At 42.7% G+C, this 15,959-nt stretch overlaps 1 protein-coding gene and 1 pseudogene across 1 annotated transcript; one reads left to right on the top strand and one right to left on the bottom strand.

Moving 5' to 3' along the window:
- The window catches only part of LOC136479318 (uncharacterized), a 15,189-nt pseudogene extending 8,634 nt beyond the window's left edge, over nt 1-6,555 (top strand).
- A 157-nt stretch (nt 6,556-6,712) lies between these two features.
- LOC136483473 (uncharacterized) lies at nt 6,713-9,679 on the bottom strand. The gene is made up of 9 exons (XM_066480557.1): nt 9,360-9,679; nt 8,784-8,910; nt 8,504-8,621; nt 8,127-8,306; nt 7,950-8,030; nt 7,694-7,857; nt 7,448-7,584; nt 7,250-7,365; nt 6,713-7,157 (listed from the first exon to the last, which is right to left on the bottom strand). Exons 2-9 carry the CDS (start codon nt 8,903-8,905, stop codon nt 6,924-6,926), a joined length of 1,152 nt encoding a protein of 383 aa, XP_066336654.1. The 5' UTR covers nt 8,906-8,910; nt 9,360-9,679; the 3' UTR covers nt 6,713-6,923.
- Between the last annotated feature and the right edge of the window lie 6,280 nt (nt 9,680-15,959).

Genomic DNA, 15,959 nt, shown 5'->3' with positions numbered 1-15,959 from the left:
GCGTTCCTCTCTGCCGCGGCAAGTTCGGCCTCCTGCCGACGCCGCGTGCTCGAGGCGACCAGCGCTGAGACTGCCCTGCGGACATGACGCGCTACCGGGGGCTGCTGCGTGGGGAGAGGGCTGCTTCAGACGAGCTGGGAGATGAGTGAACAGGAGCGGCCGGAGGAGCTGCTGCTGCCAACAGCTGGGGCTGTTGTGGGGCTGGGAGAGAAGATGAGCAAGAGATGCTCAGGCTACAGGATAATACGGCTCTGATACCACTTTTAGTCGCTGAATTCTCACTCTTGGTAGTAGGAGAATTCTTACTCTCATCGAGAGAGGATGACACTAGGAGTTGGGGCAATTTTCTTGTCTATTTCTCACACAAGCTCACACAAATGCCATACCAACCCAAGGGGTTGGGGTTACATATTTATAGGCTGCTAGCCAGCCAAGCATATGCCAAGATGCTAGTCTAAGATGCTAGTCTAAGATGCTAATATGCTGTCCTAGCTAAGATGCTGTCCTCTAAGATGCTGTCCTCTAGTCTAAGATGCTGTCCTAAAAACCATGTGAGCATCATAGCCCCACAAAGACCAGCTACACATGAGACTTATCCATCATACTGTGACTAGCAAGGTTTTGGTGTAATGAACATCCATGCAACTAGTGCTTGAAATTAAGTAAAACGTGGCCTTGGAACTCAGATCAGAAAAATAGACCAAACATATCTACTGATGAGTAACTGATATACATGTCAGCAGTCCTCTTATCCTTAAGAGGGCCCCTCTCAGCCATCAGTTATTGCACTGTTTTGGTTGTCATTGATATACAGCAATAGGTTATCTTATTGCGTTCATATTTTTAATAAGCTCATAGAGCCTTTCCTCGGAGCTAATAGTTCCAGCTGCACCTTTTAGGATTCAATGGCACACATCTGGAAGTTAATTGTTTCAGATCCGAAAAAAGCAATAGATGAACATTATGATGCCATAGTAGAGGATCTATTGGTTCAATCTGGATCGAGGCTTTGGCGCTCACGAGAAGCATCCTGTCTTGCACTTGCAGACATCATCCAAGGTCGAAGATATAGTCAGGTAACATTCATGGTGTTATGGAAATTCTGAATAGCTCAATATTTCATTTGACATGAGCTATATTAAAGTGTTTGTATGAATCTGACTTTGGATTTCTTTTAAGAACAATTACAAGTCACCTTTTTATTTGTTCTTTAGGTTTGTAAACATTTGAGAAAAATATGGACAACCACCTTCCGTGCAATGGATGACATAAAGGAAACTGTGCGAACTGCTGGTGACAGTTTGTGCCGAGCCGTAAGCTCATTGACAATTAGGCTCTGTGATATATCACTAACTTCTACTTCTGATGCAAACGAAACAATGAACATTGTGCTGCCATACTTGCTTTCTGAGGGCATACTCAGTAAAGTTCCAAGTGTTCAAAAAGCTGCTATTAGTTTGGTCATGAAGCTTGCTAAGGTATATTGATGGTAAACTTTAACAAGTCTAGTTGCAATATCTGCCATAATGAGTTATATTGAAACCATGTGATATTTCACCAAATTCAATGAATTTTTTCTCTAACAATTGTGTTTCAACTCTAACATACTGACCACTGAGTGAACAATAGATCATAGAACTTTATATCTATTCATATCCTAATCAAACATTGAAGTTCCTCAAGGTGGCATCGAAGAGAAACTTTCTAAGCAATTTCATATGTTTATTCCACTTGAACTTATATAAATTGCAATTTCTCCAGTTCCTTGTTTGGATGCCAATAGCCTAATGCAGCATTAGCCTTGTTGTACGAACATTATTATTTGAAAACACGAACAGGATTGTCATTTTTATGTGGTTGGCACTTGGCCGAATGCCTCAAGAGTATTCTAACTTCTTTCTTAAAGTAAAGGAACAAGAGCCCTAGAATTTGTTAAGTAATGTTACGAAAGGAAACAAATCAAAAGGAAAGAAACATGAAAGGTTCTTATTACTGCGGGCAAAATAAAATTACTACTTTGCCTATGCACAGACTACAGCTTCTAGTTCCTCTGCTTATGTAGATGCCATCACCAAAATAATTAACTAAAGAGATGTCTTAAGCTCATGGTTTCCTGATGTCTTCAGGGTGCTGGTCCTGCCCTTCGTCCTCATCTGCCAGAACTTGTTAGTTGTATGCTTGAATGTTTGTCAAGTCTGGAGGATCAAAGGTTGAATTATGTTGAGGTATGCTAATTTTCCCCACTTCTATAAAGACTGATGGTGATGATGTTGCACGTGTATATCTGACAGATGCAATATTTTACTCACTCCTGCCTTTGGATCAAAGATGCATGCAGGGAATGTTGGCATCAAAACTGATAAGCTTGAAAGCTTCCGTATAGCTGTGGCTAAAGATTCTCCAATGTGGGAAACTCTTGATATCTGTATAAAAATTGTTGATAAGAATTCACTTGATCTATTGGTTCCTCGCCTGGCTCAAATGGTTAGATCAGCTGTTGGCTTAAATACAAGGTTAGGATTGCATGTACAATCTTATTCATTATATCCTCAAATGCTTCATTTCTCACTACTTCAATCATGTGGTATTGTTCATTTCTGTCTGATTCCAGGGTTGGTGTTGCTAGCTTCATAACCTTGTTGGTGCAGAAGGTCATGGTTGACATCAAACCATTCACACAATATTACTGAAGTTATTGTATAGTGCTGTTCTGGAGGAAAGGAGTTATGCCGCTAAAAAGGCTTTCGCGTCCTCTTGTGCAACTGTTTTGAAATACGCTAGTCCTCCCCAGGCTCAGAAGCTTATTGAAGATACTACCTCTCTGCATTCAGGTGGGAAAAACGATCAGTTATCTGGTGCAATTCTTATTAAAGCCTACTTGAGCAATGCATCGGATATTCTTGGTGGATATAATGTGGTGGTTATCCCTGTAATTTTTGTGTCGAGGTATGCGAAGGACACATTTATCTACCTTGCATTTTCTTGATTCCTAGTGTTTCAAATATTCATAATGCCTTCAGTTTAGTTGAAATACAGAAACCTTTCCATGTGTATAAATGAAACTTTGTTTCAGGTTTGATGATGATAAAGACACCAGTGCTTTATATGAAGAACTTTGGGAGGATATTCCTACTAGTGAAAGAGTAACCCTAACACTATATTTACCAGAAATTGTATCTCTTTTATGTGATGGCATGTCATTGTCATCATGGGCTGGTAAAAGAAAGGTACAGTCCTATTTCATAATTTGCTTGTCCATATGCATATCAGATAATAATAGTTAAAAGTCCTGTACCTTGTAATATACTTACTGTACAGCCTTCTCCTTCCAGTCAGCCAAGGCTATAAAGAAGCTATGTGATATTCTTGGAGAACCCCTATCAGCACACTACCAGGATATTCTCAAATCACTTTTGAAAGAATTGCCAGGTCGATTCTGGGAGGTAATTCACACTATCATTCATTTGTTCATGGAATGATAAGTGGATTGTCTGCTTATACATTGTTTTGGAAATTTATCCATGTCTTGGTTGTTGGTACATAATTAATTTTGTTCCCTTACATTTTTCAACAGGGAAAAGATGCTATTCTGGACGCATTGGCTTCATTGTGTTCTTGCTGTCATGTTGCTATAACTGCAGAAGACTCCAGCTTGCCAAGTGTTATACTAAATGCTGTGTGTGCTGCGTGCAGTAGGAAATCAAAATTGTACCGTGAAGCAGCCTTCTTGTGTCTACACAAAGTATTTTTCTTCAATTCTCATTTACTTTTCGGAACCCATTTTCACTAGCAGATGCTGTAGTGTTATTTTTTGTTGGCCAGCGTTTTCTTTAGTGGACCAAAATTTTCTTTAATAAAACAAATTTTAACTGTTGAAGAAATGTACCTTTTAGCATCATGCTAAAGATTTACTAGATTTTTTCTTGAGGGTGTTAACTTATTTTTCCATTATTTCTGACTGCAAGGTTTGCAATGATATAGTCTTTTAGATACTATTTCAAAATTTTAGAATCGGTACCATTTACCTAGTGTTCTTTTCCATTTTTCAGGTGATTGCAGCATTCAGAGATCCAGGATTTTTCAATAGTGTGTTTCCAATGTTGTACGAGGTTTCTAACCAATCTGTCATTTCGAAGGCAAAAGGCTCTGCTGGTGCGGGTGAGTCATTATTTTGAATATTTCATTCAGTTAATGACTATTCTTAACAAAACCTTTTGTAATTGAATACAAGAATATCTGATATCTGATGCTCTCTTTTATATCTATAGCTATTTTGTAGGATAACACATTTTTTAGTTCTGAGGACCTTTTCAAGAATAGCTTGAAGCTTGATGAGGCACTTCCAGAATAATACGTTGATACCCTTCGTGTAGCAAATTTCATTTAGAGAGAGGCTTAGGATATAATTTTCAAATTTTGCTCTAGTATGGAATATGATCATTCTAATTTGCCGAATTTGTTATCACTGATTGAATTGTCTTTCTGAATCAATAAGTGAAGCCTCAACTGATCCTGACTTGACCTTACTGTTAATAAATTGAACTGAAATACAACCATTATAAAATTCCTGGTTAAATGCATGATATATTAGGCATACAATCATCTTATATAATCTATCTCTATTGTATCTCCAAATACTTCTTTCACTCCTTCAAAATTTATGTATGGGTTCTTTTCTGCAGAACTAGATGAAAGTGAAGGTGCTTCTATTTCTCTGGATAAAGTGCTCAATTGTGCAACATCTTGCATCAGTGTCGCTTTTCCACAGGATATTATCAACCAAAAGAAGAATGTTCTAGAACTAATATTGAATTCTCTCTCACCTGAGGAGAGTTGGCAAGGTATGATATATGGGATCCGTAATCTAATTCTAACATCTTTTGGATACTTCTGTCCCATGGTTGCAAATCATCATAGTAACGCTTATTATTTTTTCATGAACAGTTAAACTATCATCCTTCTTGTGTATCAAAGAGTTGTGCCTGAAATTTCACAGTTCTGGTGATAGTAGCACATGGCCTCAAGACACAGCTTGCTTGGTTCAGGAGGTATATCCTGTAGTTTGTTTGTCTCTATATTCAGCTTCAGGTTGCCGTTGGTTTTCATTGCTTCTGACATATCTTTTCTGTTTAATTTTTTCAGTTATTTCATTTGGTATCACCAAAATTAGTAGACTCCATAAGATTAGTAAAGATTGCTCAGGTAATTTTCTCTATGTCTAGTCCTCCCTAGCTAATGTTGAAATATATTTGCCTATTTTTTGTTACCATCTCATAACACCTTTACCTGTAGATAATGTTGTCTTCCTGCTAATGGATAATAATTAACACTCACTTTAATTTAAAATATGTGCCTATAACATGTATTTTTTATGGAATAAAGCATGTAAACATTGTAATATTGCACTTGACAGTTTAAGCATGGTTTAATAGCATTGCCCCTTGATTTAGCAGTGTGTATACTTGTCTATGATTCCATTAATGATGATAAGAAAAGTTGCAATGCCTTTTTCACTCATCGAAGCTGCTTTGGCATTTTGGCAATGTTTTCTGTCAAATTTACTTGTCATGTGTCAAACAAGTAACTTCAAACCAATTATTGGAAAACTGCATAAGTGCTTTATGTAAGGAGCAAGATTATGTTTTCAGATAAATCACTCAGGTGACCATTAGGGTCCACTCTATTTCTTTAAGATTCAAATATGCATTTGTCTCATTGTTTAACTACTTTTTTTAATCTGCTCAATTCTTAATTAAATGCCCCTGGCATATAATAAATCATGGGGGCTGGCTGATCTTAATTAATTAGCCCTGACATGTGAAATTACTGGAATAAGTGCTGGCCAACAGAACCCTAGTGTTCCTGTTTCACAATACTTACATCTGTCATACATGATAACACGAATGGTGCAAAGGTTGTCTGGAATTGCCATAAGTAGTCCACAATATGAGGTTACATCCATGTAAATACTAAATAGTAAAACAGACCCATGGCTGTTTCTTAAACCAGTGGTTTTAGAAGCTGTTGCTGAGTTTGCCATTAGCCGTTAGTGTCCAGACCAAACCTTGTTCCTCATGAGTCACGACTTATCACCTATTTGCAGGTTCATATTGCTGCTTCGGAATGTGTTCTTGATTTGAGCAAACTGTACAGAGACTTCCCGTTGTTGGACAGAACAGAGGCCAAGTTCGAGGATGAACTTACAGAGCTCTGCGAGTCTGAAAAAAGTGAACAAGCAAAGACAATTCTGAAGGAATGCCTAGCCATCCTTAAAACTCTCCCTGGAGTAACCATGACGACAGATTAAAAACCAGCACAGGGAACATGTAAAGTTCTTGTGGTGATTGTATATTCATTCCGATATATGCATATAGTACAGAATATGGCGAAGCTCTCCCTCCATTTTATGTCAGAGGGCAGGGCAAGAACAGGCACATGCTTCGATTAGTTTGCTCATTTGTTGCCTAGATCCTTAACCGTGATATTCTGATACATGTGCGTGTAAGAAACACGGGATTGCCCGGCAGCAAGAAACTGTTGCTGCAGCATTTCGCAGTTGTGCCGTCCATCCAATATAACGGTAAGATACCAAAGATCAGATTTTTAAAAATGTTATTTTCCGTCAGCACAACCAATGAGGCCCCCACATTGCTGGTGAAGTATGTAGACTGTCCCAAACCTTTATTACTCGTCTCTGCAAACACAAATTGCGTCCAGGAAAACCCAGATTATTCAGAATTATCCAACAGCAGGTACAACTGTGTGAATCAAATGTTTTCAGAGTATGTCCACGAAATTGCAAACTAAAGTAAAAACTTTAGGGACATTCATATGACTCGTCCGTATATATAAGTAAAAAAAAACGTGTGATAACACAAACTGATACATTTCTCTTCGGAGTGCTTGAAAAGGTTTTCAGCGACTCAGGTAGTTAGCTTGCGCAGAGCAGTCGCAGTCTTGGAACCCAGTGGCCTGCCCAATTCCTTGGAAATGTAATCACCAGCCTCCATGAGCTTGTTGAGGTCGACGTTGGTCTTTATCCCCAGGCCATGGAGCATGTACACAACATCCTCTGTGGCAACATTGCCAGTGGCGCCCTTTGCATATGGGCAGCCTCCAAGGCCTGACACTGATGAGTCCACTACGTTGATCCCCATCTGACAAAACAAGAAATGTGCGTGTTAGGCTAAGGTGTGATTTCTGCGAATGTCGTGGACCAATGAAGAGACAAAAAGTTATCGTTGCTTACTTGAAGGGAGACAAGGATGTTGGCGAGGGCTTGCCCATATGTATCATGAAAATGAACAGCAATCTTGTCTACTGGAACAAACGCCATGACAGCTTGAAGCATAGCAACCACGCTACCTGAAACAGAGATGTTGCAGTTAGTAGTTACTTTAGTCAGTCTCCACATACTGTTAGTAAACTTAGGCAGGGAGAACAGTACCTGGTGTCCCAACACCAGTTGTGTCGCCAAGTGAAATCTCCGAGCAGCCCATGTTGTAAAGCTCCTTAGCTACATATGCCACTTTCGATGGATCGATTGCGCCTTCAACAGGGCAACCAATCACACATGAAACATACCTAACATGAACAGATGAAGCAAGATTCAGACCACATCACCGCTGAAACACCTCAGTCACCCAACTCGTCAATTATCAGACTTAAAGAGGTTAAAAGTTGATTAACTTACCCCCGGATAGTTAGTCCATGTTTCTTGGCAGCTGCTGTAACATCACGGTACCGAACAAGGCTTTCCTCAATGGTACAGTTAATGTTCGACTTAGAGAAGGATTCAGAGGCGGATGCAAAAACCGCAATTTCTTTTGCACCAGCTGCAATAGCAGCCTCAAATCCCTGTAAAACACTCAATTCATTAGTACAGATCACATCTTGTAGTAGCAAATATGTACATTTCTTAGAGGAAATGAAATGATGTCAGAACTTACTCTGAGGTTAGGGGTTAACACCGGATACCGCACACCTGGCTCCTGCTGGATACCTTTCAGGACCTCCTTTGCGTCAGCTAGCTGCAGTTTCCAGACAGAGCTAGATAAGAACTTAACGACCTTTTTCATTGAAACATAAAACATGCCATTATCGTAGTCACTAACTAACTGCATCACCTGCGGCACCCATTTTGGGGATACAAAACTTGTGGCTTCGACTACTGACAGACCTGCACCGACTAACTTGTGTATCAGTTGGATCTTTACAGATGTTGGAACATTGCCCTTTTCATTTTGCAGGCCATCCCGTGGTCCAACCTCAACTATCTTCACAAACCTTGGCAGTTCCCACATAACCTGAGAGGACAGATTGTTGTGGATTAAAAAAAAGCGTTGATGTGCTAATATCGTCATTGTTGTAGTTTTTAAATGCTATTTACTCTAAATAGTACTAGATTGGAAGATTATGACTAGGTAAGTAAAGCAAAGGCTGAGCTGATGGACAAAACTGATTATCAGGTCAGTCCTAATTATATATGTGTGGTTGAAAATACCTTCCGAGGAAGATCTCTAAGCTCCACCGCGTCACATGATGAATCGGCTTGACGGCATTGCGGATGCCAGGGATAGGAGTTGCCATGGAAGGGGCTACCATTGCAGGAGTTGCTGTATCTGAAAGCGAGCAAACAATACAAACTTCAAACGATCCATTCACTGAACAAAAACCCATTTCAAGAAAAGCATTCGACGAAACAACACTGATCACCCATCTGACTTGAGTAAACGAATGCCATTCTGCACATCAACTGCTCATATTCATACGCCTACACTTACTTGCCAGTGCTGTGGTCATCGGCTGGTGACCTGCGAGCTGTCGGCGACAAGAACCTCCCGAGCCTGTTAATACTCAACTTGGGCAGGTCTCCGAGACCGAGTGGCTCCTCGAGGCTCGACATCCTTCCTAGAAACAGAAACAGAAAAATCCACGCAACTGTAAGCTGTGCCGTCTGCACCGCAAACTGAATTTCACGCAACTGTAGACTGTACTGCTCTGCCATTGAAGTTTATCCTAGAGTTGCAGAAGCAAGTAATTTTACACCGGGATCTACACAATCTGAGCATGGAAATGTTGGTATTAACGAAGCTCCAGGCACAAATTAAGTAAGTAAAGCCGAGAAATTTCATTAAGAGGAGGAGGAGGGTATTTCCATTTCCCACCCACTACCCGTTTGAGCAAGTCGCCTCGATCGTACGATACAAGTTGGCCTTGGTGAATCGATTTTTTTCGTTGATTGTGATCAGTTGCAGTATGAAACAGAACGAAACAACTGAAGAAGGGAAGGGGGAAAAAACCAGAGCCAAGCACGAACAAGCAAGCAACGAAGCTGCTGCGACGAACTTGCGTAGTACCTCGACGATCGGCCGGTCAGTCGATGGGTCGGTCGATGAGCACGAAGCTCGTTCCCTCGCTCACTGGATCCGGTGGACGGCCGGGAGGGGGAAAAAAGGGCAAGACGTGCGGAGTCAGGCAGGGAGGCACCGAACCCGAGGAAGCTAATTCAGGGGGCGCTCGGTTTTGCTGGAATCGGAAGCGACCGGCGGCTCTCGCTCTCTCTCGTTTGGTGGATCAGGCAGGCGGAGATGGCGAGGGCGCAGCTGCTTTGCTTTGCTTTGCTTCGTCCTGCAGGTGGCCGCGCCTCCGTCCGTCCGTCCACAAGAGGGGGGAGAACGGAAAGCGAGCGAGGAAGAAGCAACCGAACCGACCGGGGCCGCGTGGGCCTGGTCCAACGCCTGGAGCGCCCCAGGGGGACGGGGGCCCCATGGTGTCGGTGGGAGCGGAGGCGTGAGACCGGTGCAGCGTGTGGTGCCGCGGCGAGACGCGTGGCGATTGGTGCTGGTGGTAGGCGGGCGGGTGGGTAGTTTTCAGGTGGGTGGGCAGCCACGCCACAGGCTCAACCAAACTCTGACACACGAGGCCACGACCACGAGCTCTTTCGTCTTACCGGGTCCGCCGTCTCGGGTCGGAGATGCTAGCTGGTTTCGATCCGTTAGAACCTTCTAATCCCACCCGGTTTTCGTGCCATGCCGATCGATGAGAGGACTGAGGATTAGAGCAGCAGCGATCAGAGGCTGTCTCTTGCATTGCCTGCTACGTTTGTTCCCGCCTGTAATATAACACTCGAATTCTCGGTGAAAAATGGCAAACAGCTGTAAGTACATTCTTAATAAGCGAGTTCATTTTAAGCAAATAGGATCTTAGTAAAGCCATTCTCTTCCTTTAAGTAGCACAGCACTAGTAGATTTTTTGAACTGATCCAGAAATCAATACTTCAATAGACACAGTAGTATAGGAGTACAATTCCTTCCCCTGCGCTAATGGGTGAGTGGGTTCTTGCCAGAGGTTTTGGATCACGAGCCACAGACCCGATTTGCGTGAGAATGTGTAGTACTAGTCAACTCTCTCCTGTATCTATTGAATGGTTCTGAAACGTGGCGAGACCGATTGACGATTCGGCTCCACCAAGAACGAATCTCACTGGTGGTGAAGGCATGTAGTGGACCGGTTTTCTTTCTCGTTTTCTTTTTCCCATTAATATAATACTACAGCAGAGAGGATACGGAAGACACGGTGTTTCGTTCTCAGCTGATCTGAATCAAAGATGAGAACATGATTGCGTTTTATTAGCTCATCGGCAAAAACATAAGCACATATGCGCAACGTGCCGCTAATGGGAAATTGACAAATCAGGCGTTCATTAGATGGAAATAGGTAATAAGACTGGTCACAACGTTGCGGTGCGGAAATCAGCCAAGGAAACAATATTTTATTGATTTAGAATGGAGGCAGGAACACGCCGCCTCGAGTAGCGTTGTTTTTCGCTTCGGCATCACAATTTGCAAGGGCACTCCCTGATGTTTGGTCTCCCCCTAGCCTTCTATTAGCTGGAGGATTCAAACATTCCAGTTAAAGTTTAGCTAGAAGAATTTTTAGCTAGTTAAAGTTTAGCTTTGAAATTTTAGCTAGCTAAATTTTAGTTGGGTGGATCAAACATACCCTTAAAAATTTGTCATTAGTCCCAAGTACTGTAATTTATTTCTACAAAAAAGTATCTATAGAAAATATCTCTCATGACTGCAAAAAAAAGTATCTCTCATGGTGAATAAACACGTAAACGAATCTTATGATGTTAAACATGATTTTGTACAAACTGATGGTCAACAATATATAGAAATGCTTGGTTTAATTTTTGTGTAATATTAAAACAGTAACCATTCCGAAACAGAGAGTAGGGATTTTCTATGACCATATCCGACATTAGAAAAAACAGGCTAAGAGATGCATCTATGTCCATGTTATTGCGAGACAACACAAAATTAACACAGAATGATACGTTAAGATGCGGACAAACTAAACTAATTTATTGTGAAGAGATTCCACGCCCCCGTGGTGCCTAGCTATGTGAGAGGCCGGTGGAGGAGGTAGACGTTGCTATCATCTGACCCGATTTGCAAATATGTATCTGTACTGAAATGGATGGGACGAGGCCGATTGACAATATAATCGGCTGGCTCCACGGATCGAGAACCAATCACTTTTTCTTCTTATTTTTTTGAGGAAGGAAGACCCAATAATCACTTGTGTGGCGGGAGACCGACGTGCGACCACATCGTGTGTGGGCTGTGGCTGCCTGGTTTTCCTTCCCGTTCACAGGTGTCCATCCCATTTAATTTTCGGTTGACCCGATCAAATAAAATCCGGCAGGCACGGATTATATATATTTTGTCTCGTGATAGTTCTAGAAGAAACCAAGCTTAATTATGCGCAACGCAACGTGCTGGTGGGATCACAATTCACAGAACGTGCACCCATTATTATTTATTAGATGAAAATCAAAGAATTTATTTGCAGCAACATATTAAATATAGCCAGCCTGATCGGATGTGTTTATTCGTCTTGCACGCATGCATGCAGTGCACTCCAGAGAGATAATTGGCTTCAGTCAATCTTGCAGGCTTATTAAGTGACGGTGGGCCTTGGCTGTTGCTAGTATTGGGCCTTCTGCGTAGCCCAGGCAGCGATCCACAGATCTGAGCTAGTGAAATATGAGATGGCAATATTCGTCCACATCTGACATGATTTTAATTTTCTCAAAAAAAAACATCTGATATGATTTTAACGGACAAATTATTCCATGCATTTATCTATTCCATCATACTAGTGTTAATGAAATTATTTTTTAAGAGAACTCGATAGGTTAACTACCGGTCTATGTATTGATAGATAAGGTAAAAACACGAATAACAAACACCATTGTTAGTTTGTTACATCACAATAACACCAAAGCCAACACAAAACCCTGAAGATAACACAAAAACTGCCGCCACATCAACTTCCAACCCTGCTGAGCAACAAGGGCCAAAAAAAAAAAAAAAAAACGTAGCAACAACCACTGTGGGAAGGAGTTCTCTAATTAAAGTGATGCCTCCATGGAGGATATACGTCGTCCTCGGACACCGCGAATGGCAAACAGAAAATCCGTGTATGGTTTTTCAGCTGAGAGCCCTCGAGCAAAAAGAGAAATAGACTTCACAACAAAGCCTCCAACGAGGAAAGAGGCGTCAAAGACGTCTCCATTCAGCTTCAGCATGGCAATCACATACATATGGAATTAACTGAAGATACAATTATATATATACATGGGATGATGACAGCAGGATTATACATACGACATGCATGTACATGGGGCTCAGCTCAAGCATCAGGGGTCTGGAAGGAAAGGACCAAGGATATACATGAGAACGAGAAGACGCGTGATGAATTCCCCACCAGTGCTTAGATGCTCATAGTGGAAAGCAGCTCCACACCGAGGCGCAGTGTAGTATACCATCTCTGCCCACACCGAGGCGATAAGCTCCCAGCGCTCTTTCTCATTGCTGATGCTAATGAGCTCCTGGGCCAACTCACTTGCACGCGGCAGCACAGAATTTGCGTTCTGATGGAGTTTCTTTAAAGGATTGGCAGCTGCATCAGCACCACTGTCGAGTGATCTTGCCGGTTCTTGATGCCGTTCCTGCTTGTTCTTGGTTGCATCGAAAAGCTTGCTAACAAATCATTGATCTCTATCTTCTTCTTCTTCCCGGCAGCAAAGGGTTTAATCGCGTGATGAGCTATGTCATGTACTAACTGGGAGTTGGTAGTGAGCATCACACGGCACTTGAAGATAAGGTACATGATATAGTTTGATAGCTCTCTGCTGATCTGCTTATGCTTCTTGGTCAGCTGTCGATCATCAGGGCTAGTACTGCTGGCGGCGTTGTCTGTGGAGTCGCACTGGTAGTAGCACATGTCTGTTGCAATGTGCCAGATGAGCACGCTTGTTGGGAAATCGGTAATGCCGTCGCTGGTTGTCTCGACTAGTGCTTTCTTGGCCTTTCATAATCTGGAATTCCGTGTTTGTCCATCCACACCTGAATCGCCCACCGGCCACGGAAGCTGGAAATGTTCCATTGTTTTCTTGTTCCAAAGCCTAGTAGGTTGTCGAGGATGAACTCCTTGATCGGTGACAGTTTTGATCCCTTCGTCGTCGTCTTTACTGATCACGGGGGTGTGTGTGTTACCTCAGGTAACCCAACGTGCCTATTGATTATGCTGTATTGTCCGAGCTTTTCAGACCACTGCCGCTTGTTGCACCATGCAGCAGGTACATGAAAGTAGCTGGGAAAAATGGAGGTGGTGGCCGATACATCTAGGACTATTGCTCCTATCAGCAATATGTAGGGCACGGTGATATGATATCAGATGGGCTGGTTTGGAGTTGGTCTTGGTGCCCCTTTTGGGCGGCCCAGAAGAGCACCAGGGCTACTGGGGCTGAAGCAAACTGGAAGAGAGGCTGTATAGCAGAAAAATAATATAGCAGCCAATAAAGAACAAGTGAGCAGCATCGCCTAAGAAGTCGTCGTACATCTCGTATAAGGATATTCGAAATGGCATTTTGGTGTAGAGGGTTTGGTTGACATGTACAAGAAGAGCTCCCACATGCTCGTAGACCTGCATCGTCCTGACTAGCTAGAAACTGCTGGAGTATGCTTTGTAGATGGTCTTCCCCAACCGATTCGACCAATAAATCATTCCTTGTTGAAATACCGATATCTACCCTATTAACGGGAACATCACCTGACAGGAGGTCACTGGTGATAAAAGGATATGTTTTGAATAAGCTTAGTCCACGGGAACCTCCTTTCGATATATATGGCTCCGTTCGCTTCGTTGAAAAACAAGTCGAAATACTATTCTGGCTGATTTGTTGTGAGAGAAAAACACTGTTCCAGCTGAAAAACAAGCTGAAAAGTACGGATTATAAGATAAGTGAACCGGGCCTATCAAGTGTTTTCCTCGTTTCTTTGCCGTCGCTTTCCAACACAATAATATCAGCATCAATAATGTCTTTTGCGATATTGGAGACCTGGGATTGTGGCGTGTTATTCAGGGCTTCCGACCTAAGCCTGGCTGGGCTCGAAAGAAAAAGGCAGCCGGTACGCTCAGCGTACCTGAAGCACCCAGAGACGAAGATGAGCACCATGGCGGCCCTGAGCCGGATGTCCTGCCAGGACGCCTTCGCCACCACATACCTGGCGACCGCCACCTGGGTGACCAAGCTCAGCAGGCGACGCTTCCACAGCTCGTTGTCCTGCTTCGAGAAGGCCGTGATGGTGTCCTGCCCGCTCAGGTGGACGGGCACGAACGGGGGCCCAGAAGGGACATGAACTGGTGCCGCCGCTGTCCGCGCAGGACGCGAGGGGGCCCAGCACGAAGATGGCCACGGAGTCGGCCGCCAGGTAGGCCAGCCACAGGACGGTGCCAGGACGCGCGACGAGCTGCGCCGCCGCATGTCCACGAACACGAAGAGGAAGGCTTGCAGGGAAAGGGCTCACCAGGATCAGGCATTGGATCTCCCATGTGTTCCACAGCTCTTGGAACAGCAGGCACCAAAGCTGCATGCTCATCGAGGAGTTCATTTCATACCTGCATTCATGCGCGGTCGTCGTCGTCATTCTCGGTGTGCCATGGCTGCGCTACCGGAAACAAACAGTATAATTGTCGATTGCTTGAGGGTTTGCCGAGTGGCATTCCATCAGACACTTGACAAACATCATATTTATCGAGTGTTTTTAATTCAACACTCGGCAAAACATATATCACTCGAAAAACCCAACTTTACCTGAGTGTCTAATAAAAAACACTCGGCAAACTACAGCGAAACACTCGGCAAAGTAGAGGCACGTGCGTTTGGGCGTGCGGCGGCCATGTGACGGCCGTTGGGTGCGCCGCCATGCTGTTATACTTTACCGAGTGTCCGTTAGAGACACTCGCAAAGACAAGATTTGCCGAGTGTTTTTTTATTGACACTCGACAAACTGATATTTTTGTCGAGTGTTTTTATTGACACTCGACAAAATAATGTTGTTGCTGAGTGTTTTTTAATTGCACTCGACAAAATAAATATTTTTTTTCCTCTCCTGCGGTATAAACTTTTTCTACTCTCCACATACAACATATGGTACTATCATGTTAAAATTTAGCATAGTTTTGCTATATTTAATTAATTTATTGTATTTAGAGGATTTTTTTGTTTAAGTCAAATTTGAACCGCAAGTGATTCAAATAATGGAATAAATTGAGTGGAGAAATCATATTCATGTCATTGAGTCTATTTTGGAGCCTTACTCGGGAAATAAAAAGAAATTTCGAACATTTTGTTCAGGAACACGACCACTGAACGTTTGGCCGAATGTTTTTTTAAATTCTAAAAAACGCAATCGAAGTCTGAGAAATGACGAGATTTGTCAAGATCTCATGATATCATACGTGGAGACTGTGCAAAAAAAATTGAGAAGGTTTCGCATAATTTATCACGTACAACCTTTACAAACTGAAGCATCTCCGAAGAAGAATTGTACGTTGAGAAGGATCCGGTAAGATTTGGAGTCAAAGTTACGATCGAAATTAGG

The sequence above is a fragment of the Miscanthus floridulus genome, chromosome 9, assembly GCF_019320115.1.
Source record: "Miscanthus floridulus cultivar M001 chromosome 9, ASM1932011v1, whole genome shotgun sequence".
In the NCBI taxonomy this organism is placed as follows: Eukaryota; Viridiplantae; Streptophyta; class Magnoliopsida; order Poales; family Poaceae; genus Miscanthus; species Miscanthus floridulus.
This window is presented reverse-complemented; position numbering and strand designations above follow the sequence as displayed.